Source organism: Ahaetulla prasina, chromosome 6 (genome assembly GCF_028640845.1).
Source record: "Ahaetulla prasina isolate Xishuangbanna chromosome 6, ASM2864084v1, whole genome shotgun sequence".
NCBI lineage: Eukaryota > Metazoa > Chordata > Lepidosauria > Squamata > Colubridae > Ahaetulla > Ahaetulla prasina.
This window is the reverse complement of record NC_080544.1, coordinates 103,779,209-103,805,141: the sequence shown is the minus strand read 5'-3', so window position 1 is coordinate 103,805,141 and position 25,933 is coordinate 103,779,209. Positions and strand designations below refer to the sequence as shown.

Sequence of the window (25,933 nt, the reverse complement as noted above, 5' to 3'; positions counted from 1 at the left end):
GATGTTCCTTGTAGACAGCTGGTCATCTGCATCCTTTTAGAGCAGGGCTGGCAGACTGGATGCATCACATGCTGCCATACCCACACCTGGTTTAGTGAAAGGGGGGGAAGTCCTGATACATCACATGTTGCCATGACAACGTGAGTTTGACACTGTTTGCCACACTACCACACAGGTTCGGTGAAGCACTTGGAGGTTTCTCTGTCCTCTGGGTCAACTGAGTAGTAGTGCCGGTTTAAGTTTTGGCAGAAATAAAATCTGAAAAGATGTCTGAGGATGACTAGCACACAACTGCTAGTCTTTCTACTTAACATGGATTTAAACCTACCTTGCATCTTCCATTCTCTCATCTCTAGCATATCTGTCATAAAGCATCCTTGTTTCTAAAACAAGTTAAGATATATTTAAATATTTTATGATCTGGTGCATTTCTTAATTTTTTTCCTGTCTTAAAGGCTACTAAAAAACAATTTAAATGCTATTTTTTCAATTTCAAGAAAATGACCAGTTAAGGCTTTAGGATTAGGTTTTATAGGATGAGGAACCATTGTGATATAGCCTCAGAAAACGTCCTAAGCCAGCAATTCTCAAAGTAGACTGGGGACTCCTGAAGATCCAAAGTCATATATTTTAAGTTTGTCAATTTTTAATACTGTAAATACCAAATTTTATCCACTACTTATCCACATAAATCATTTTAATAAGGGGACCTGTAGCAAAAAATCTTGAAATCAGCCCTAATCTAAAGCCATATATTCTTGGTGTATTAGTTACATGTGTTTGTGCAAGTGTGTGCCTTTGTCAGTGTTGGCTCATGGCAAGTACGTTTTTTCCTGGGAAGAAGTCGGAAGTGGTTTACCATTTCCTAGTGCTGAGTGTGTATGACTGGCCCAAGGTCACTCAGCTGGCTTTTGTGCCTTAAGGTGGGACTAAAACAGTTTCTAAGTTAATGCCTTTAGTCACTATATCAAACTGGCTGTATTGTAATAATATGACCTCTTAACCGTAGCTTCTGTTTTAACAGCATTCCCCAATGTTTCTGGGTTGGCAGCCTGGCATGGGGTGGGGGGAGAGAAGAGGGATGGTTTTGTGTGTGGGGCAGGTCCACATCATTTGTGTGAGCAGCAGAAGCACATGCCCATCACCCACACCAGCGCCTGCTGCTTGTGTGACTTGGGCTGTGCGCACACCAGTGCAGTTGTGAATAGGTCACGGCCTGGTTGGAGACCCCTGTTTCAACATACTATGTAAACACCCTGATCCCCAGATGGCTTGTATAATGTATGTATGTATAGCGGAAAAAAGCTTTGATTCTTCCTTCCCTCCGTAGCTTGGACCTGAACCAAAAAAGCTAAAATGAAAAGCGACAAGATGAAAATCCATAGCAAAGTCTATATTTACAGAACAGTTTGCAAACTGTGTGCCAAAACTGCAGAGAAAAGGTCTGTGATGGCCATCAAAAGGCCACTTGTCCCCTACAGTTAGCTATTCTGAATTAGCTGCTGCATCATGACTGCACAGACACTGATCAACTGCAAAAATTCATCGGAACCATCTGCCAAGCACTTGTCCGCTTCCTGCAAAACAAAACAAAATACTCAAGATTTGCCAAGCTTGATAACAATCATACTTGGCATAAAGCAAAACATTTTAGCAGATATATTTCCTCTTCCCTCGCAAAATACGTATCAAAACGGTTTTTTATTCTAGGGGAGAATAAAACCAAACTACCTAATATTCATTAATATACAGGTGGTCCTTGTTCAACAACTACTCATTCAATGATCTTGTAACATACCAAAATTTAAAACTACTGAAACATTTTTTAGCCATTTTTTCAGGCAATTGTCCTTTTAGTTGCCAGTACAGAAAAATCTGGCCCAACCTTTCCCAACTTGTACCCCGCAGATTTAGTTAGGTGATACCTATTAAAATTTCCAGCTAACATGGAAAGGTCTACAACAACTCACCACGGTCATCTTGCCACAGGAGTTACACTAATATTGAAGAAACAGTCAACTAGAATAATTAAGAAAAGATGCCAAAGAAGGAACAAAATAAATTGTGAATGACAAAAAATAAAATATTTTAAATATTATTTTAAATAATTAAATTGAATTGTCCCACAGTGAGTTGTTCCACCGTAAGTTGGCTGTGACAAATTGGCCATAGTGAGTTGATTATGATGAGTTGTCCCATTCTGATATGAAAATAGCCCAATGCACCTGGAGACATCAGGCTGAAGATGGCTGAACTATCTATTTGTTGTTTTGGCAAGAATGTTAGCTGCCTAAATGCATAGATACATTAGGCTTCTATTTTTTGTTCTTGTTACTACCAAGTAGCAAAAGAGCACAAGAAAGTTGTTGAAGTTACAACCATCCACCATGGAACAATTTGTGAAACTTTACCATACTGATTCTTTATGACTCTACTTACTTACTTTTATTTACATATCACATTTAGAAACCCCCATCTGTCTTGCTGTGTGTGACTTCTAAAATACAACTTCCCACAAGTCCTTAATGTTTCATATTCATTTTTAACCACATATTTCATTAGCCTCTGATAGAGCTTGAATGCAAGTACTTAAGACTTACAGCAAATTTCTCTATAATTACAGATTTTTGCTTGTCATTGAGGTCTTCTTTGTCAACGATGATATCATGAAGCTGATTTATCAGTTGAGTAGCTGCATAGCCTTCACTGATCACATTCTATTGGCAAGACAGAAGAACAAATAAAGACTAGTATTAACAGCTGGATGTTATTGACTTAAGACTAAATAGTTTAATATTATTGGTTTAAAACCTAGTGAAAGTACTTCCAATTCTACATAGTGAGGGGGTCCTTGGTGGTCTGAGTTTGGTTGTTATCTTGCAGATTTTCATTATCCAAACTAAGTCAAATCATCAGTGCTAGTAAGGAGGGAGGTTTGTTCTCAGTTTATATTCCTGTCAGTGTTGAGAGGAGTGGGTGTTGGTGGTTCTTTGGGTTAGCGTTAAGCTGTTTGTTGTAGTTTGGCTGTTTACTGTTGGCTTGTTTGGCAGTTCCTTGATTGGGGTATTGTTTACTTGATTGTTTGTCTGATGTTAATCTATGCTCATCTGGGTGCTGATTGCCGGTCAGGACCCAGGAGATACTAAAGCCAGGAGATACTAAATTCAGTTATTAATTCCTTACTAGGATAAAGTTGCCCATAGACTTGCTTGAAATATTACAAATGAGCACTGTGCAGGAGTTGAAACGGAGCAATAGCCAGTGAAATAGACCATTTCATTAAACTCTCTGCCTCCCAGAGATCATTCAAGGTGGCAAGGCTGTCAATACTTGGGATCTTATTCATTTATTCAGACCTTAAGTTCCTAAATGCCAACTTGATTCCTTCTTGTGCTAATAGAATGTTGCACCTCCATGCTGGTTTTACCAAGTCAACTGAGAGCTCAGCTCAGCAAGGTTCTGCTTACCAGTCTGCATTCCAGGAAGAGCCAAGCTATGCCATCCTCCCAGCATCCCCAAAATCCAGGGCTAGAGATGGCAAAGTTCTACTACCCCACAAGAAGTCCCAGTCAGTGGTCATTCTTCTGCATTCGGCCCCCCCTAAAGAGAGCCATCTTTGCCAGTGTGCCTTGCTCAGCCAGGCATCCACTGAAGCCAGTGTCTTTTTCAAGAAAAACAAAGCTTGCTAGACAATGTGGCCGCCTCTTCTGGCATCCACCCAAATCAGAAGCAACAAACCGAAAGTCTGGGGCAACCAGAAATAACAAATGAAATGGTACTGACAGTTTTTGAAAGTTTGCTTTTAAAACAGAGCAGCACACATTCCATCGGGTTATTTGATGGTCCCAGCAATGGGAGATGGTTTTATATTGTTCAACACTACTACTGTGCTATTGTTTAATAAGAATATTTAAGAATAAATCAGATAATTGGATTAGTAACATCTGAGTTAACCAGAAGCCTTTCTTGGCAGGAATAGACGTGAAGGTGTTTCTGGCACTGCCCTATAAATAAAGTACTAAGAAGGTACCAATCTTGTAACATTAAAGGAGATTCTACAGCAGGGGTGTCAAACTCAAGGCCAGGAGGGCAGATCCATCTTGCAGGGTGCTTAGATCTGGCCTGCAAGGCCATCTTGGAAACAGTGAAGGACCGGCCCGCTGTGCCTCTGTCAGTGAAATCTGAGGTTGTGAGGGCCACGCATGGCCCTCCTGAGCTCCGTTTTCACTGGCAGAGGGTTGCAGGAGGCCATCCCAGTCAAAAACGGAGCTCAGGAACCTGTTTTTGCTGGTATAGCGCTCAGGCTGCCATAGGTGGCCCCCCTCCCCTGACGTGAGTGACATCATGCTGGCACGCCCACCCTGGCCACACACACACACACACATATACCCGAAGTCAAACACAACCCTAATGCAGCCCTTAATGAAATTGAGTTTGATACCCCTCCTCTACAGGGAAGCTTTTCCCTTTCAGTTGAACAATCTGCAGACAAGCAGGAGTATAGACACTTGCTCTATTTTTAAAGTGGAATTTAAATCTTCCTCAATGTTCCTGCAGAGACTGAGGGATTGCTCTTAAAAACAGAGGAACAATCTTTTCTAGTGATGCATTTGCTTTGCTCCAAGGCAGATTGCTGCTTATTCTTACAGAGTGTGTGGGAAAATCACTACCACTGCCAATGTAATTACAGAATCTGAGACAACAGTGATACAAGGGAGGGGGGGAGTGTCAAGACTTCCAACTATATATGGAAAGTAAATTGCTCCCATAAGAATATAGAATTTGCTTTGGGGGGGGGGGGATTCACAAATTCTTGTTCAAAGCAGGAATCTTATCTGCAGTGTCTCAGAAAATACCTGCTTAGGAAAATCACTTCTCTTCCTCCTCCCTTCGACCTACATGAGCTACGCAGCTGTTTTGAGCCAGTGGATTTTATATCAAATTTTGAATACATAATAAAGTTAATAGAGGCACTGCATGGTGGGGGGGAGGGTATGTTTGCTCATTCATAAAATGTGAGTTGTAAAACATACCACCTGTCACAATTACCCATTTCTCAGAAAACAAATTCCTGAAGCTATAAAAAATATATATATTCCCCAAATATGGGTCCAAGGCAGAGGTGAATCTCCAAAATGCAATGCTACCCCTTTGAACCGAGCTTTCTATTCCAAAAACCCATTTCAAAAAAAGGTAAATGGATGAATACAGATTTATCCAAGAAACTAAATATATGACTGGCTGATTGAGAGATTTCAACCCCAATTGCTAAATACCACATTTGTTCCTTAAGAGCACAACACTCACTGTACCAAATCCAAACTAGTAATGATTATTTATTTATTTATTTATTTAAATTTTTATACCGCCCTTCTCCCGAAGGACTCAGGGCGGTGCACAGCCAAGTCATAAAAAACAGCACAATATACAATTAAAACAAGAACTTAAAACAAGCATAATTCATAAATGGCCGGAATTAAAACAATCAAATTTAAAACCCTTAAAATTTATAAATAATAACCCCGATTAAAATTGTTTAGAATTAAAAATTTAAGCCAGTCCCGCTTGAATAAACAAATACGTTTTCAGCTCACGGCGAAAGGTCCGAAGGTCGGGTAATTGGCGCAAACCAGGGGGAAGTTCGTTCCAAAGAGTAGGAGCTCCTACAGAGAAGGCCCTTCCCCTGGGGGCCGCCAGCCAGCATTGCTTGGTGGATGGCACCCTGAGAAGACCCTCTCTGTGTGAGCGTACAGGTCGGTGGGAGGCATAAGGTAACAGCAGGCGGTCCCGTAAGTAACCGGGCCCTAAGCCATGGAGCGCTTTAAAGGTGGTAACCAAAACCTTAAAGCGCACCCGAAAGACCACAGGAAGCCAGTGCAGACTGCGCAGGAGCGGTGTTATGTGGGAGCAACGTGAGGCTCCCTCAATCACCCGCGCAGCTGCGTTCTGAACTAACTGAAGCCTCCGGGTGCACTTCAGGGGAAGCCCCATGTAGAGAGCATTACAATAATCCAAACGAGAAGTGACAAGAGCGTGAGTGACCGTGCATAAGGCATCCCGGTCAAGGAAGAGGCGGACCTGGTAAAAAGCTCTCCTGGAGATGGCCGCCAAATGGTCTTCAAACGACAGCCGTCCATCCAGGAGAACACCCAAGTTGCGCACCCTTTTCATTGGGGCCAATGACTCGCCCCCAACAGTCAGCTGCAATTGCAGCTGACTGTGCCGGGGTGCCGGATTACAAAACACAGGTAGTCCTCGACTTATGACCACAGTTGGGCCCAAAATTTATGTTGCTAATCTTAATTGCTAGGCAGTCGTTAAGTGAGTTTTGCCCCATTTTACAATCTCTGTCACAGCTGTTAAGTGAATCACTGCAGTTGTTAAGTCGGTGACAACGGTTGTTAAGTGAATCTGGCTTCCCCATTGACTTTGGTCTCAGAAGATCGTCAAAGGTGATCACATGACCTCAGGGCACTGCAACCGTCATAAAGTATCAGTCAGTTGCCAAGAGTCTGAATTTGGACCATGTGACCACGGGGAAGCTGCAGCAGTCATGTTGGTCATAAGTATGAGAAACAGTTGTAAGTCACTTTTCCAGTGCCGTTGTAACTTAACGGTCACTAAACAAATGGTTCTAAATTGAGGACTACCTGTACCCCTATACAAGCAAGAAAACACCTACTCACACCAAGCACACTAGGGCTATGCTGTGCTTTTCTTCCGAAGAGAATTTGGAGCATGTGGGGAGACTGAATTAGCATTTGCCAGCAACTCTACCACACAATCCTGGGAAAGGGCAATTTGGTTTAGGAAACTGACAGGGGCTACATGTACACATAATATACATACTCCAAAGCAGTTTCCCCTTTGGTTCTAAAGCCGTTTATAACCTTATGACTCACCTAACAATTCACTCACACATACATTTTAGACAGAGGGAGGGAAAATCCGAAGCCAATCTTGGGTACAGAGACACATATAAAGCAAAAATATCAGCTAGCTCAGAGAGAGAGAAAGAGAGAGAAGAGAGAGCTCTCTATTTTTGTCTTATCATAGCTCCTTAAAGCAGACCAGGAGAAAAATATGTAAGAGTGGGAAACATGGAGCACAACACACAAGAGTCCCAATTTTCATGTACTTTTAGTGCCGGCCACCTTGAATTGTTCAAAAAGATATGCTGAAGCTGAACATTAATCAAGTTGAACACATCTTTACTGTACAAAGTGAGTTAGACGGTTAATTAATTCTAGGGAGTTAATACTTCTCCTCTTAGGAGCTCTTTTCTACCTAAGGTCATAAGTCAAATAAATGTCAGGCAGTTCATGTTACATTGACACAAGATTAGCTTAAAGGCAGGCAGTTTTTAGTTTCAGTGTGATTACGCAATTGTACAATGTACCACCTACCAGCATAGAAAAAGAGTGTCCTAAAATCCTACTTGCTATATCTCATTCAAATCTTAAGGAACATACCTTTGTTACAGCTTCCAGCTTTTCAAAAGAGCCACTCTGACAGGCACTCAGCAGTCCATCCAATATTTCTTTGGGGACAACCTAGAATATAAAATCAAAGAAATAAAATGTAGATACATTGTCCATCTCCTATCACACAAAACTTTCTCTTTTTATGTAATTCACCAAGACAATAAGAAAATACAGATAGGCAAACAAAAATCCTAAGGTCATAAGCAGTATAGTCTATTCCGCCCAAGTTTTTCCAAAAATGAGAAATGCAGCCAGCATTCTTGACTTTGCATACATATATGCCCATCACGCTATTTCCTTTTAGAGTAAGCAATGTTAGGCAAAAGTGGGAAGCAAGACAAAACAAGTAAAAGCATGAGCTAAGAGAAAAAGAAAAGGAAATCATGGTTAAATCTGCTTTATATCAAACCATTCATTATATCTATCCATATTTTTTCTATTCTTCATCCTTGCTCCCAGCATATCCATAGACCAGAGGTCTCCAACCTTAGCAACTTTAAGACTTGTGGATTTCAACTCCCAGAGTTCCTCAGCCAGCAAAGCTGGCTGAGGAATTCTGGGAGTTGAAGTCCACAAGTCTTAAAGTTGACAAGATTGGTGACCCCTGCCATAGACTACTCTACTCGACCCTTCCTTCTGTATTTAGTCACTCGCATTTGTATTCAATTCACATACATTTATCACCTAATCATACTTGACCCTACATCAGCTCGCTTATGCGACACCAATATTTGTAACATTTATCTCAATTTCATCTTGAAACTCCCAGGATCATCCCTATACAGGTATTCCTCGATTGAAACCACATGACCAGCATCATTCGAGCCATTGTGGCACAGTGATTAGAATGCAGCATTGCAGGGTAATTCTGCTGACTGCCAGGAGTTCGATCCTGACTGGCTCAAGGTTGATTCAGCCTTCCAGCCTTGAGGTTGGTAAAATGAGGACCCAGATTGTTAGGGGCAATATGCTGACTCTGTAAATTGCTTAGAGAGGGCTGTAAAGCACAGCAAAGCAATATGTAAGTCTAAGTGCTATTGCTATTCTGTTACAACAGTGCTGAACAAGTGGTATTTACAACCAGTCCTTGAATTTCTGGCTATCCTAGCACTCTGACCGTCATGTAATTGTGATCGGGCAACTGCCTCACAATTATGACAGTTGAAGTGTCACGTGGGAAATAATCACCATTTTCAAGCTTCCTTGCCACAAGCAAAATCAATACGGAAGTTGGCAAGAAAGACTGCAAGTCACTCTGGTAAAGTGTGGCAGGCAGCCACATGCAGCCTGCCACACTTATGCAGCCCTTCGCATCCCCTCCAGCAGCAGCAACAACCCAAGCCCTGCCGCACTGCACGTGCCCTTCACACGCCCTCCTGGGCCCTGAAGCAGCCACCCCAAGTCCCACCCCATTCACACACCATACTGATCTCCCATACACTCCCAAGCAATTTTCTCTATATCGACATTACTGGAAATATAGAAAAGAGCCAGACTGAAAGCAATAAACATTAAATGGGAAATACAAGCGATAAATCAAAAGAATGATCTAAAAAATGATTTTTTTGACAGATCTATCAAAGAGATTTGTTAACGCCTTGAAGAAATTGGTGCGATAGTATAAAGAAAAATTGAAGAGAAATCCAATCCTACAATTTAATTTTTTGAATTAAAGATTAAGTCTGTTTCAAATAAAAGAATATTTAATATTTATTCCTATTTAAAGTAGGAAATCACTTCTTTATATATTTCTTTTCTTTATTCTTTATTTTTTTTCTTCTTTCTTATGTTTTTTCCTATTCTCTTCTTTTTCTCTAAGTTGTTAGATCCCCTGCAATTTGCATACCAAGCAAATAGATCAGATGATGCCGTTAATATGGCTCTGCACTACATCCTACAACATCTTGAATCTCCAAAGACCCATGCAAGGGTCCTCTTTGTGGACTTAAGTTCAGCATTCAATACCATCATTCCAGACATTCTTCTAACTAAACTAAACCAGCTATGGTACCTGAACACACTTGTAAATGGATCGTAATCTTCCTAACAGACAGGAAGCATCAGGTGAAGCTAAGCAGAATCACATCAGATACCTGTATAGGGTATACCTGTACAGGGCCCCCCAAGGCTGTGTGCTCTCCCCACTTCTCTTCTCTCTGTATGCCAATGCCTGCATCTCTAACGATCCATCTGTTAAACTACCGAAGTTCACAGATGACACAACAGTGATTGGTCTCATTTGAGACAATGATGAATCCGCATACAGATGGGAGGTTGAACGACTAGCCTCGTGGTGCGACCAGAACAATCTAGAACTGAACACACTCAAAACCATAGAAATGATGGTAGACTTTAGGAGAAACCCTTCCATACTTCCATCTCTTACAATACTAGACAACACAGTATCAACAGTAGAGACCTTCAAATTTCTAGGTTCTATCATATCGCAAGATCTAAAATAGACAGCTAACATCAAAAAAGTCATCAAAAAAATATAATAAAAAATGTTCTTTCTGCGCCAACTCAGAAAGCTCAAACTGCCCAATGAGCTGCTGATACAGTTCTACAGAGGAATTACTGAGTCTGTCATCTGTATCTCTATAACTGTCTGGTTTGGTTCTGCAACCCAACAAGACAGACACAGACTTCAGAGGATAGTTAGAACTGCAGAAAAAATAATGGCTATCAATCTGCCTTCCATTAAGGACCTGTATACTGCACGAGTCAAAAAGAGGGCTATGAAAATATCTAGATATCCATCACATCCTGGACATAAACTCTTTCAACTCCTACCCTCAAAACGACACTATAGAGCACTGCACACCAGAATAACTAGACACAAGAACAGGGTTTTTTCTCCCAACACCATCATTTTGCTAAACAAATAATTCCCTCAACACTGTCAAACTATTTACTAAATCTGCACTACTATTAAACTTCTCATCGGTCCCACCACCCATCTCCTTCTACTTATGACTGTATGACTGTAACTTTGTTGCTTGTATCCTTATGATTTATATTGATATTGTTTCCTGATTGCTTATTTGTACCCTATGACTATCATTAAGTGTTGTACCTTATGATTCTTGACGAATGTATCTTTTCTTTTATTTACACTGAGAGCATATGCACCAAGACAAATTCCTTGTGTGTCCAATCACACTTGGCCAATAAAGAATTCTATTCTATTCTATTTAGTTTGCATTAGTTTTTACAACTATAATTAAAATTCTTAATACAAATTATAGCAAGAAAGTCTTTCTTCCACACAAAACTCTCGGAGCATTATTCTAGGCAAGTCTTTAATGTGTGCAGTTTCTGAAGGTATGTCTTTAATGAAAAAAAAATCACAATTTTGGATCATCACTTTTTACGAGAGCAAATATGTCATCTCAAAACAAGGCTTACCCCTGCAATTTCAATAACAATTTTCTCTGTCACTTCTTTTCCGCCTGTCAGTCGTGTAGCACTCTGAAGAAGTGTGATTGCTTTCCTCAAATCTCCTTCTGCCACATGAACAAGGTAATCGATTGCCTGTATAACACAACAGATATTTAAAATGAAAGAAGCACAAAAGAAATCGTATGCAGAGAAGGAAAACAACGAATACCATTTTGCAAAGCACACTTTTTATCATCTTATACTAAATTTGCAGCTCGTTAATAGTCTGTGGTGGAGCTTCCATGGTTACTCTCCTTGAGCTCTAACGGCTTTTGAAAATGCCAATCATGGTATCCTTTTGGGCTAGCTCAAGAGGCCAGGGGTTAGGAATAAACTACAATTTTATGGAGATTTTCCTTCCTTTGGGGATAGTTTCAGTCAGTCAGGTGGGACTGTTGAGGTTGTCTGGAGGCTGTGCAGGTTTGGTGGGGGAGGAACCATCAACTTAATCCTACCAAGACTGAGTGGCTGTGGAAGTTTGGACTGCCTAGATTTGGGGATAGTCTATCTTGAACCTTGGATTGCAACACAAATCCACATTCAAAAGGAGCCTTCCCACACTCTCAGCTCCTGCTCAATCGGCAGGTGGCAGCTATGCCAAGGAAAGCCTTTGCCCAGCTTCATCTGGTACACCTGTGTTGCCCTTTCCTAAATCAAGAGGCCCTTCAGACAGTCACTCATGCCCTGGTCAACTCACAGCTTGATGATTTCAATGCACTTTGCAGGGGGCTGTGCTTCAAGATCACCTGGAAGCTTCAATTAGGTCTAGAATGAAGTCACATAGGCAGTGATGGACATATTTCAGTATGCCCGTGTGATACTCCGGCTTTGTGAGATGCACTGGTGGCCTGGTTTGCTCCCCTGTGCAATTCAAAGTGCTGGTTATGATCTAAAAAATCCTACATGGAATAAGGACTGGATACTTTAGGAATTGCCTGTTTCCTGTGATGTCAGCTGGTTGATTCCAACAGTTGGCATGCTCCAGATTCCCTTAAGAAACAATCCATCTATCAGGACCCTGGAAGAGTGCCTTCTCTGACTCAGTGTTTGCCCACTGAAAGGAGGTCCCCCTAAAATCCAGGTGCTTACCACCCTGAAGGCATTCTGGTGGGCCTTAAAAGACTTGGCTGATGTCCCAGGCTAAGTGGTTGGAGTCTCTTTTTGGGTATGTGATATATTTGTTTGACTGGATTGTTCATCAGTTAGGAAGGAAGGAAGGAAGGAAGGAAGGAAGGAAGAGAAAAGTTTCATTCGTAGTGAGCCACAGGCAGTTCAATCCACATTAGTGTGGGTTATGCATTTCTTTTGGAGATATGAGTGAGGAGGGCATGTTAAACTTCTATTGAACTTCCATGATTGGAACACAAAGTCCAAATTGTAGGACTGTTTATGTACAATCTTCTAGTATTACATTTAAGTTCATCTTCCCAATCCTGGCAATTTGGAGTTAGTATCAATGCAATTAGAGATCCCATTTTGGAAGGACTGTTCTAAGTCTAATCTATCTCCGTTCCTTACAAAAGACGGAATCCTGTCTCAGGCTCTCAGATGAAAGAAAGAACACACAATTAAACTTTAAGGTTGTATTTAATTCAGCAGAAGTTTCTTTTTCCCGTCCAAGGGGATTCTCCAATTCTGTGCTATAGAACTAAGCTGTGTAGAGAAACCTTTGGACGGGGAGGGGGACATGGAATTCCATTCACAAATGTTACCTCTTCTACAGGCAAAAAAAAAGCAAAAAAAAAAAAGCATTGATGAATACAACCTTTTGTTCACAATATTATGACAAAGAATTTTATAATTAATTGGCATGTTACCTCATTGCTGATCATCACATTTTCCTTTTCAGCAATGTCTAGAAGTCTCTGGCGTTGGGTTTTGTCAGAAAGTGGCTTGAAGCGAAATTTGGAGCATCGAGATGTAATCGGTTCAATGATTCTATCAAAGACAGGAAGAGAAACTCACTAACCAGAGGAAACAAGCACTTTATGTTCTTATTTTCTTACAACGTATTTTTTTTCCACAGCATATGAAGGTAAAAGTTTCCCTGTCCAGTTGTATCCAACTCTAGGCCATGGTGTTCATCTGTTTCTTAGCCAAGGGAGCCAGCATTGCCCAAAGATATTTGTTGTGGTTGTGTGGCCAGCATGACTATATGCCAAAGGCACACAGAACACTGTTAAATTCCCACCAAAGTGGTACCTATTTATCTATTCACATTTATTTATTTATTTATTTATTTTATTTATTTATTTGATTTTTATACCGCCCTTCTCCCGAAGGACTCAGGGCGGTGTACAGGCAAGATAAAACATACAATGTACAAAATTAAAATGCAATTTAAAAAACTTATTTTAAAATTAGCCTGAAAAAATTAAAATATGCCATGAACTAAAAACCCCATTTAAAATTAATAAAATTTACAAAATTTAAAAATTAAAATTCAATTCAAGCCAGCCCCGCGCGAATAAAAAGGTGTGTCTTCAGTTCGCGACGGAATGTCCGAAGGTCAGGTATTTGGCGTAAGCTCGGGGGAAGCTCGTTCCAGAGTGTGGGAGCCCCCACAGAGAAGGCCCTTCCCCTGGGGGCCGCCAGCCGGCATTGTTTGCTTGGCTCTCAAACTGCTAGGCTGGCAGGCTATACATTTTCACATATTAGCATTTTTTTCCATAAGTAGAACACAATTGTCTTTAAAATACATTCTTTGATTTCTTAGACAGATATTTTAACAAACAGAGGTAACCAAATATAGACTCAGAATATATGCATGGTCAGACCTGGTTGTTATCTGGATGGGAAAACACCTGGAAATCCCAGGGCTGAAGGCTAGAGTGGGAAGCTGAAAAATCAGCTTTAAAAAAAGCAGTTATAAAAACATCTTTAACATTCCCCAGAAAATCTCAGCAGTATGCCCAGGGTGTTACCAAGAGGTGAGTGGACTCCGAGGTGTAATTACCGAATACATTTTTTGTAAGAGTAAATAAATACAAATGCACACTGTAATTCATACTCACCGGCTAATGTAATTACAGATAAGGCAAAATCGTGTGGTCTTAGATTCCTTCTCCATGGTGCGCCTTAAAGCTGCTTGAGCTGCTGAGGTCATAGAATCTGCCTCATCCAGGATTATGATCTTAAAAGGCGGACATGGTTTGCCGCTAAAAAACAAACAATCACAAAAGCACGTGTGAGCCATTTATGGTGCTAGCACCAGCACTGCTTTCAATGGTCTACTGGCAAACACATTCTGGCGTAAACATTGCTTATCATTCAGAGCTTAACAGTGGAAAAAATTCTAAATTGGAACTTTCCCCAATCTGTTCCCCAATTTAACTAGATACTGTTGCACTAAGTGGAACTGTCTCACTGTTATTCAAAACAGGCCACATTATTTTCTTCTAGACTTTTTATTTCTCATGGATTCATTTATGGAAAGTGTTGGCATTCACACACTGCAGGTGTTTTTATGACTTCCCCTAATTTGACCAAACTTAACAAGGCCGAAGTTTCTGGCCTTTTAGGGGGTAGGTTTTAAGGGCAACATCTGATCCTTGAGCTTTACAGAAGCTTATGGCGTCAATTTCACCTTTAAAACTCTTGAATTGTTTTTCCCCATTTTAGAGAGGAATTTAAGAAGCCAAAAGAATGTGATTTTAGCTAAAGTAGTTATTTGTCCTTAAATCCCAGCAAAAAAGAAAAAAAAACAAGCAGAGAAAAACAGGCCAAATCAACTCATGCTTTTCCTAAACTCTGCTTTAAATTTTTCAATATGTAAGCTCGATATGGTTTATATCTTTCCTTTCTGCCTATAGAATATTTAAAGGAGAATTGATACATTAATCTATTTCTTATCATAATCTGATCAATAGTTATCCAAAAGGATAGTTGAAGCTGCTATTTCAATTAAATGAAGGACACAATTTAAGTATCTTAATATATTACATTACATTTCAGTGCCTACACATGTTCTATTGGAGATACCAGCAAAGGTATATACGCTTGGTGAATGATAAATTCCCCTCAGATTATAGTAAAGTTTGGGTGACTGACTAATGCATCATCTGAGAGCCTCATAATACAGTGCTGACTCGTAGTTTATTTTAGCATTACAAAGCAACTCATGTTAACCTGAAACAGAGAGAAATATTATCCAAGAGAGCTTACTCGGAACGATTTCCCGATACTGTTAATTGGGCAAAAGTCTTGACTTTCTCTCGAATGACTTGTATTCCACGTTCATCAGATGCATTTAATTCAAGGACTCTCTGCCGGAACAATTCAGGGCTATTTATAACAAAAGAAATACAAACGCTTTTTAATAAACGTCTTAGGCAGAACTGTTAACCCAGGTTCACATTTTGAATTCTCATAAAGTAAACTGCTATAGCACCTTGTCTGTAGTAAAATACAGGGATATATCTTTTAGTTAAACATTAGTTTAGGCTGGATAGAGAGGAGGGGGAAGAGGGGGAAGAGAATCTGTCTGTCTTTCAAGATTCCGTTACTGCACGCTATAATAATAGAGTAACTAATAGAAAATGAAGAAGTTAATTGCTCTGGGACTTTAGAATTCAGAGAGACGGGTACCTGCCTATCCAAACAATTGTCCATAGGAAAGAAAAAAAAACTGGATAGTGGATGTGGCGGTACCTGGAAACAACCGAATAGAAGAAAAAGAAGATAACAGAATACAAAGACCTGCAAATAGAAATAGAATGTGGCAAAAGAAAGCAAAGGAAGTACCAATAGTAATAGACATCCAGGGTGCAATCCCAAAACATCTGGAGCATGACTTGAACACCATCGGCATTGACAAAATCACCATCAATTGCAAAAGGCAATTTTACTCAGAACAGCTTAGGTCCTGCGATGATACCTTTAACACCATGAAACATCCACATCTGCCTATCCCAGGTCATTGGGAAGGATTAGATAGATGGATAAAAATCCCACCTATGGTTTGAACATCTGTCTGAGATGAATCATAACAACAACAGAGTTCCAGTGTTCATGCCGTGTCTGTTTTGCAAGCTGGTCTATCTTGAAGAGCTGACACTTCCCCATTATACTATCTTCCAGGTACGTTGGGATTCAATTGGTCAAATTTTCCCAGGGGTCATGGCTTCTGACTGAAATTCAGGAACTTGCAGTCCTACTACACCTAGAAACTCAAGTTGTGGAAAGCTCAATTGCAAGAATGTAAATTTTAGCTGACGACAGCATCAAAATATGTTTTTGCTAATTTCAAAGAAATCTACAGGTAATCCTCAACTTACAACAGTTTGTTTAGTGACCGCTCAAAGTTACAAAGGCAGTGAAAAACGTGACTTATGACTTTGCACATTTATGACCATTGCCGCTTCCCTATGATCACATGATCAATATTCAGATGCTTGACAACTGTCTCACATTTATGATGGCTGCAGTGTCCCAGGGGGTCATGTGATCCCCTTTTGAGACCTGGGAAGCAAAGTCAATGGGGAAGCCGGATTCACTTAACAACTATGTAACTAACTTAACAACTGCAGTGATTCACTTAACAACTGCGGCAGGAAAGGTCATAAAAGGGGACAAAACTCAACAAATGCCTCTGTTAGGAACATAAATTTTGGGCTCAGTTGTGGTCGTAAGTCAAGGACACCCTGACACTTTTGGGTTACTTCTGAGTCAACTTAATGCCTAGGGATAACCAAGGGCTCTCTAGACACCAGCCTTGATGCTTCCCTGATTGTATTAGTTATTTGGAATATTTAATGAAAACAATACGCAGGAGGCCATCGTTCCCCAAATAAGCCTAATCTGAATTTCTGACAATGCTTTGGGGATCCATAAAGTCTTTGTGGGATTTACAAAATAAAATAGGGGTGGTTCTTTGGAAATGCACCCTAGGAAAAAAGTCACGAGGTGGTCGAGATCATCCTGGTGGACTAGAGAAGCTGGTGAGAAGCAATCTGATCACTCTGCCTTCCAATAAAGCAGAATTTCCTATGCCCAGAAAGACAGCTATTCACAAGGCTGCTAAAACAGGGTCTCAAAATTCCAAATCTGCCCACTACTATAACTTGTAGCATTGTATTTAGTTCTGCCCCTCAAGTTTCCACTCCCTTGTGTGTTCCTAAAACAGGACAGAGAAGCATGATTTGGACTATACCTCCCATTTTCCTTGGAGATTTGTCACATAGGCAGGGGTTGATGACCCTGGAGTCCAAAACAATGTATGGTAGCCTATCGCTGTCCTAGATATTATATCTGCATCCATGTCCACATTTAGGAATTCTTCACCAATCAGCCTTACAAATATACAGTATCTATTTTATTCTTAATTCTGAACAGGACTCATTCTTACTGTATTATAAAATTTCAAAATGTTCATGCCAGAAATACTACTGAGAACAACAACACATGGATAAAGTTAAATTCAATTTCACTAAACTTCATATTACCCAAAAAGTTCTCTAGCTGCTGCCAAAATAGTAGATGTTTTCCCAGTTCCAGGAGGTCCATAGAACAAGAGGTTGGGAAGCTACAACAGAAAGAAATTTAAAGAATATGATAATACATTTAGCATATACATATTTCCTGTTTTTCAAACAATTGCAAGAAGCGTAAGAAAAAAAACGTTAGAAAGAAAAAAAATCTAAAATTTGTATGTATATTTTCTCCACAATGCTGTGAACGCCTCATTCAAAGCCTCACACATTCTTAAATACCCAACGTTCTATGTTCTAACCTTACTGAAAAGAAAAACCCAGTGGGTTCAATAGAACCAAATTCCAGGGAAATGTATAAAAGAATTGCAGAATGAATGGCCGTATTTTAAACAGGGTTGTTTAAATGATCCATCTATTTTATTTTATTCTTTCCAACAATAAAATTAATGTACCTGCAGACAGCTTATTCCATTCAGAAAAGGTTAAAAATACAAGGATACTTACAAATTAAAATTCACGATAAACATATGGTAAAACCATAAACATATGGTAAAACTGTGGAAACTACGTAGAAAGCACATTTCAACAAAATACAGATGCAGTTATTCAAACATGTCTAAATACTGAAAGCAAGGCATTCAAGACAATGGTGAAGAGTCAAATAGATAGTGTAGGTGTGTGTTTAGTGGTCTTTCTTTGAGCAGTTATCTATACCAGGGGTCTCCAACCTTGGCAACTTTAAGCCTGGCGGACTTCAACTCCCAGAATCCCCCAGCCAGCAAAGAATTCTGGGAGTTGAAGTCCACCAGGCTTAAAGTTGCCAAGGTTGGAAACCCCTGATCTATACTGTACGAAGGGATGCTCTCTAAACCCGCCAGGTTAAAAAAAACAAAAACAAAAAAACCCTTAGTACATGGGTTCCCAATCCGTGGTCCATGGACCAGCACCGGTCCGTGGCATGCCAGAAACCGGTCCATGTAAACAAGTGAAGCCCCGTTCATGGGATGCAGGCAGCAGACAAAACCATGCCCACTCCGGTCCACGGAAAAACCTCTCTCCACTGAACCATTTCCTGGTGCCCAAAAGGTTGGGAGCCACGGCCTTAATATTTTGTAGAAGATACTGGAACCAGAAACCCTTCAACATGCGGAGCAAGTGGCTTGGTTTTGTCTGTTTTTTTAATCTCAGCCAATAAGACTTAATTTTCAAATAATGAATATTTCTAGATATTAGTTGCTTAGTTACAAGAAAAATAAAAGATGAAATATCAATGAATATTTTCCCATTTAGCCAGCAAATGCAGTTGTCAGGCCTGGAAACCATACTAGACTTTAGGGTTCCAAACGCTGCCACATTTTTCCCCTGAGGGGAAGAAGGGGGGTTGAGGGGTATGGTAACATTCTTCAAGCGGTCAAGGTCGGATGGTGTTCACATCTGCAGGAGGAGTGGCGAGAAGGTATTTGAATGAACTGGGAGAACGTGGGACCATGTGACCAGCAAAGGGGTTAGGAGGGTGGGACTCTTGAGGTTTGTATAACTGGGAAAAGAATCCGGAAGTTTAGTTTTGGAATTTCACTCATCGTGTGCCAGTTTCCTCATGCTAGTAAAGAACTCTGAAAGACAATGACTTCTGAGTTTTTTTTATGCAGAAGAGGTTTTTCTGGAACCTTGACAGCAGTAATATTTAAATCCAATTTTATAAATACCTAAGAAGCGGGATCAAAATAGACCAGCCAGTCAGCTTACATTATACAAGGAGTCGAATTCAAAAGAGAAGCAACAGCATTTTTAAAAATTATTTATATCTATAATTTATAATTATTTTCCTAAGTTGCTATGTAAACAACAAGTAGTAAGAAACATAAAGAGGGACAGAAGACATCATTAAAAGAAGCTGTAATCCATAGATTACAAAGCATATTTAGAATTTTTTAGCTGCTGCAAATTTTAATATCTTACAATATGTAAACCCAATATGTAAACCAAGCTTTTAAGAAGTACAGGTAGTCCTTGACTTACATGACCAAAGTTGCAGAGGCACTGGAAACCGTGAGTTAAGACCATTTTTCACACTTGCAACTTACAACTTTTGCAGTATCCCCATGGTCACGTGACCAAAATTCAGACACTTGGCAACTGCTGCATATTTATGACGGTTGCAGTGTCCCAGACTCACGTGATCCTGTTTTGTGACCTTCTGACAAGCAAAAGTTAATGGGGAAGCCAGAGTCACTTATCAACCATGTTACTAACTTAAGAACTGCAGTGATTCACTTAGTAATTGTGGCAAGAAAGGTAGTAAAATGGGATAAAATTCACTTAGTAACTGTCTTGCTTAGCAACAGAAATTTTGGGCTCAATTGTGGTCCTAAGTCGAGGACTATCTGTACTATCACTTGGCACATGTAGTATCAAAGGCAATGTATGATTTTTTTTTTTTTTGCGGTTAAATATTTTTGAAGTTTTATTTTTACAATCATATCAAACAGCTCATCCAATGTACAGTTATATACAATTAGTCGGGCTTGCCCAGTCACCACCCCCCTTTTTAACACTCTTCCCTCTTCTACCTTCTTCTACTTTCCAAACCTTCCTCTCCTTCTCTTATCTACATCCTCTCCTCCCTCCACCCTACACCTTCCTTCTCCCTCCACCTTCCTTCTCCCTCTTCTACCCCTCATTCTTCCTCTTCTCCTCTTTCCTACCTCCTACTCTCTCTTTTCTCCCTCCCCACCGTTCTAAAATGGTAACTGGGCAGACCCGACCCTGCATTAATTATATTTATACATCTTCAATTAACCCTGTACATTAACCATCACTCCATCTCTAGTAACGTATGATTAAAAACACGATACTGCTGCTTTAATATTTAGGAAACTGGCTCCTTTATTCACAATATGCATCTTTCAACAGTTAAGGGTATACTTACTGGTACTTGAATTTTGATAAAACAATGAAGAACTGGCAATGGTACAAATTTTTCCCATTTCATTTAATTTCCACATGAACCAATTATTTTAATGACTGCCACACTCACATCAACTCCCTGTAAGGATTTCTTCAGTACAGCCACAACTTCCTCTTGAAATGCAACTTCATCCATGCATTTTGGACGGCTAGATGTTTAAAAATGAACACCTCATTAAATGCTGTACGAATTACTCTTTAAAAATCAAAATGAATATTATGATTACAGCATCTTCATTGCTCCATCACTGGAAGTTTTCAAGAAGAAATTGGGCAGACATTTGTCTGAAATGGTATAGGGTCTCCTGCTTGAGCAGGGGTTGGACTAGAAGACCTCCAAGGTCCTTTCCAATTCTGTTTAGATCAAAGACCTTTGCACCTCTTTTATTGCTTAGAAGTCTGAGCAAGTAGCTGCCACAATAACAGGATCTAAATTCTAGCCATTGATAAGATGAAGGCAATCAATGATAAATTACTAAAAAAAATTATACAAATATATAGCTATTTGTGATATAACAACAGTCATTACACATAAGTGTATCAATTATCCTTCACATTTGTGGAAAAAAAATCAGGTCTCAGCAAAATACTGCCTCCTGGGGAGACTGGGTTAGTCTCCATATCATCAGATAAAGGATTAACTTCAATACTAACTGAGATTCCATATAATCTTTTCCAATCTCCTTAGGTGGTCCAGTGAGTACATATGGTAGTGTCATTTCAGGTAATGACTGAAGTAATGCAAGTGTCTAAATACGTTTTAAAAGACAAGGTGGTGAAGTGACACAGAACATTGTACTGAGCTAACTTATATTTTCTGTTAAACAGTATCATTTGAAATAAATACAAACAAAACATGGTAGCAGATCATTGCAGGTTCTTCACCCTGCATATAGTTCCTTTCTTAGCTATCTTTGTTAATTGTAGTGTTAATATTTATTGTTTTAATGTATTACATTATTTTTATCTTGTTGTAAGCCACCTAGAATCAATTGATGGTGAGATGAGCAGCATATGAATTTAATAAACTACCCTAACAATACAAACATGGGCCAAAATTACTTTGGACAAGCATGAATATATTTATCAATAGGTATGTAAGTCCAATTATATACCAAAGATTAACCAAGGAGAGACACAGAAAAAGCAGAGAGATCTGGTGATTACAATCAAAAAGCTAATTTGAAACATCCTCATTCCCCAGCAGTTCAAGTCTACACATTCATCCTCAGTAATTACATTATTTAGATTCCAAACCAGAGCAAAACTCTTACTATTTTTCAACCCAAGGAATGGGTCTGACTTTCTTGCTCTCCCCACTGCTTCCTGCAGTTGCAGCAGCTCCCCGTTCTTTAGTAGAGAGAGGTTTAGCACTGACTGAACCTTTCAGAAATGCCTGCATTGTTGCTTTCTTCTCCCTAGCAACCTGTAGAGGGAGGAATGGGAAAGGATTAGACCTGTGTTACTGTTTGTCTTGAAAAATTATAGTATAGGTAGTCTTCGACTTCCAATCAAAATTGAGACCAGAATTTCCATTGCTAAAAGCAAGGCACTGTTTAAGTAAGTCACACTTGTTTTTACAACTTTTGTTATAATTGTTATGAAAATCATTGTAGTTGTTAAATGAATCACAATCATTAAGCAAATCCAGCTCCCCCCCAATTGACTTTGCTTGTCGGGTTTGCTGGGAAGGTTGCAAATGGAGATCATCTGATCATGGGATGCTGCAACCATCATAAATATATGCTGATTGCCCATACTCCAATTTTGTTTATATGATCATGGGGATGCTGTAACGGTAGTAAGTGTGAGGACTGGTCATAAATCTTTTTTTCCCCCAGTAACTTTGAATGGTTACTAAACTAATGGTTTTACATCAAGGACTACCTGCATTGCAACTGCTCCTATAACACAACAGTTCCATTTTACTCAGTGTAATCACCAACTGTCTAGGACAGGGGTCTCCAACCTTGGTCCCTTTAAGACTTGTGGACTTCAACTCCTAGAGTCCCTCAGCCAGCAAAGCTGGCTGAGGAATTCTGGGAGTTGAAGTCCAAAAGTCTTAAAGGGACCAAGGCTGGAGACCTCTGGTCTAGGACTTATAGGGAAATCACATCCAGCAACAGAGATTAGAGCCTACTATATACTAACACACATTTAGAGAATAGGGGGCCAATCACTGTGACACACTAACCTGAGAACATTTAAAGAAAAATACACAGAGCTCCAAAAAGATCAACCTGAACACATATGTAATTCAACCAGCTTGCTTTCATTCGGTCCAAATATATACTGGTAGTAGGAGGTAAACCTTTTTAGTGGTCAGTAGTCAAAAATCAGAAATACGGTAACACTTTTTCTGAAAAATAACAAATATTAACAGACATAAAGGTTTTTTTTGGGGGGGGGGTGTTACAGCTCACTTCATCAGAGGAATAGAGTGGCTAAACTCCTGTAGGATTTAAATGAGGAAGAAGTGGGAATAGACAGATTGCTTAGGCACATGCTGATTTCACGTGAGACAGATCTGATCTTATCCAGAACCATCATAACACATTAAAACATCCATTGCATTTGTTGAAGTCTTTTGAAACTGGCTGAAATCTTCTGTGTAATGCACGTTCAGCAACTTCTCACTCAGTTTATGCTGTCAAAGTGTCTTTTTTCCAAAATGGTCGCTCAAGATCTGCACCAGGAGGAAGGACATCAGGGGGTAAAAGTAGAGCAAATGACATCCCTTTGGGACAATTACCTCTACCTGTAAACCCACACAGCTCATAAAATCAGTCAGAAAAGGTGCTACCGGTTTCATCCTGGCCTCTGTCTCAAAGGTGCTTTTTTTCTTTCTTTCAAGAGGCATCTGGACTTTTTGGTTTTTCTTTTGAAGACAGTTCTTATCCAAGAAGCTTCTTCAGCTGTGGATGAGAAGCGAAACGTCTTCAAAACGAAAACACCAGAAAGTCCAGATGCCTCTTGAAAAAAAGCACCTTTGGGACAACCATGACCTGGATGAGTGAGAATCTCCATAGACATCACTCTTGTCATTATTCAGAGGCTCACACATCTCCCTCTAATATGTAGGCTCTATTAAACAACAAATTTAACCAGATTAGTTTAAAAAACACACACCAGAAAGTCCAGATGCCTCTTGAAAAAAAGCATTTTTGGGACAACCATAACCTGGATGACTGAGAATCCCCATAGACATCCCAGTCTCTGGCTGTGTCTTCTAACAGAAGGTGTCATATAATAGGAATAGATAGAATAGTTGTGAATGCTCCAACGCTGGAAATTTTTAAGAAAATGTTGGATAACCATTTGTCTGAAATGATGTAGGGTTTCCTGCTTGAGCAGGGGGTTGGACTAGAAGACCTCCAAGGTCCCTTCCAATCCATTATTATGAAAGGATAACAGGGTTGGACAGGACCTTAGAGATCTTCTAGCCCAACCTCCTGCTTAGGCATCAAACCCTGTACCATTGCAGACAAATATCTGTCCAACATCTTCTTAAAAACCTCCCACAATTGGAGGATCACCCACAATTTCCGGAGGCAGGTCGTTCCACTGATTAATTGTTCTGTCAGGGAATTCCTCCTTAGTTCTATAGGCTGCTTCTCTCCTTGATGAGTTTGCTTCTTCTCTCATGCTTTCCCTCAGTCAGAAGGCCCTGTTCGCACAATAGCCCAGTGGAGCTGATGAGCATCCTCGAGGCCTTCTCCCTAACCGCTTGCTTGAACCAGCTTCCCCACCACCACCACCATTGAGCCTTCGCAGAAACCCCTCCCGCTGCAACCTGAACCCGGGTGTATCGTGTCGTGTGAATGAAGTCCTTCCAGAGGCGCCCAATTTCCCTGGAAGGACAGAAGGGGCGGGGGGCGGAGCCACCGCAAAGAACAGGCCCAGAGACAAGAGAGCGGCCGAGTCCACAGCGGTGGGTCGGTTTTCTAGCTTAAAATGCACGCGGGGAAGACAGAACACCGGGGCCCGTCATTCCCAGCCGCTTCCCGAGAAGCACTCGCGGAACGTCGGCGGGTTCCCCCCTCAGCTCACCGCTTACCTTTCAACTCCCGCCAAAACCAGTCTCTATTTTTCCACACACCCCGCCCCAAAGGCGGGGCCAGCTCCGGAAGGATACGAGGCGCTCTACGAGAGCTAAAGCACCATAGAGAAGGGACTGTGCTCAGGACCGAAATTAGAAGCTAGCGTCATGGCGCATCACGCCATAAATTATGTCATCGACTACACTGACGTCACCCAGGGGTAAAAAAAAAAAAAGGCCCGGTTTACAACCCGGAGGTAGTGCGCATGTGTGGAACTGCAGCGCTTCCTTTCCCCCCGCCCCGTTAGGACACAGGTGCGGGTCAGCAAAGGTCATATGCGACAGACGCGCAAGCGCACCTTGGTTTTCGCCGTCCTGTATTGGTGATGTCAGGCTTCCCGCTAAAAAAAAAAAATTAACAAAAATGCAGTTGCGCAAGCGTACTAAGGACTTTCGGGGTGTGGCTTCCACCATTCCCAAGAAGCGTGACGTTAACTTGGGTATCTGTCAGAATTCAGATATGCAGTTTCTCAGGAAACTTTAGCATAGATATATGTAAGAACCATATGCACCCACACAGTGACGCCCACCAATGTCATAAATCAAACCCAGTATCACTGGAAGCTTCTCTGCTATAGCTTTGTACGAAATCGTACCTTATAAATCAGAGGTCTCCAACTTTGGCAACTTTAAGACTTGTGGACTTCAATTCCCAGAATTCCTCAGCCAGCAAGGAATGGCTGAGGAGTTCTGGGAGTCGAAGTCCACAACTCTTAAAGTTTATTTTATTTATTTATTTATTTATTTTGTCACAACAATATATGTAACTATCATACAGAAAGGTTATATGATATGATATATAAAGGTATAGAAGAAAAGAAAATAGGACAGGAACGGTAGGCACGTTTGTGCTCTTATGCACGCCCCTTATGGTCCTCTTAGGAATGGGGTGAGGTCAATAGTAGAAAGTTTTTGGTTAAAGCTTTTAGGATTATGAGAAGAGACCACAGAGTCAGGCAAAGTATTTCAAGCACTGATGATTCTATTACAGAAGTCATATTTTCTGCAATCTAGATTAAAGCGGTTGACATTAAGTTTAAATCTATTGGTTGCTCTTGTATTATTGCAATTAAAGCTGAAGTAGTCTTTGACAGGAAGGACATTACAATAGATGATTCTATGAGTTAAACTTAGGTCTTGTCGAAGGCGACGGAGTTCCAAGTTTTCCAAGCCCAGGATTTCAAGTCTAGTGGGATAATTTCCTCTAAATTACATTGGTTTTATATATCTTATACTGAGGATTAGATAAAGACCTTATAGCTATTACACACACAGCATGATAAACTTGATAACAGTTAACTTCGCCTTTTTTAGCTTGGCATACCCTAATTTATATATGTGCCCTAATGTAGATAAAAACTACATACATACCCTATTTACAAACCATATCGAAACTAATGAAATAAAGAAATAGCCCAGCCCTTTGTTAGTTTATGATTGGGAACAGTGAGCAAACTCGCAAAATGGATTAATCCAATAACCCCACAAAGCAATATACAATATATGAAATA

General features: G+C 40.3%; 1 protein-coding gene across 1 annotated transcript; it reads right to left on the bottom strand.

The window, feature by feature from the left end:
• Positions 1 to 1,378: 1,378 nt before the first annotated feature.
• RFC4 (replication factor C subunit 4) lies at positions 1,379 to 24,544 on the bottom strand. The gene is made up of 11 exons (XM_058187145.1): positions 24,381 to 24,544; positions 21,598 to 21,749; positions 20,394 to 20,472; positions 17,369 to 17,448; positions 15,090 to 15,209; positions 13,940 to 14,083; positions 12,743 to 12,863; positions 10,893 to 11,018; positions 7,473 to 7,553; positions 2,601 to 2,717; positions 1,379 to 1,577 (listed from the first exon to the last, which is right to left on the bottom strand). The coding sequence occupies exons 2-11, from the start codon at positions 21,723 to 21,725 to the stop codon at positions 1,482 to 1,484; spliced, it is 1,092 nt and encodes a 363-aa protein (XP_058043128.1). The 5' UTR covers positions 21,726 to 21,749; positions 24,381 to 24,544; the 3' UTR covers positions 1,379 to 1,481.
• Positions 24,545 to 25,933: the final 1,389 nt, after the last annotated feature.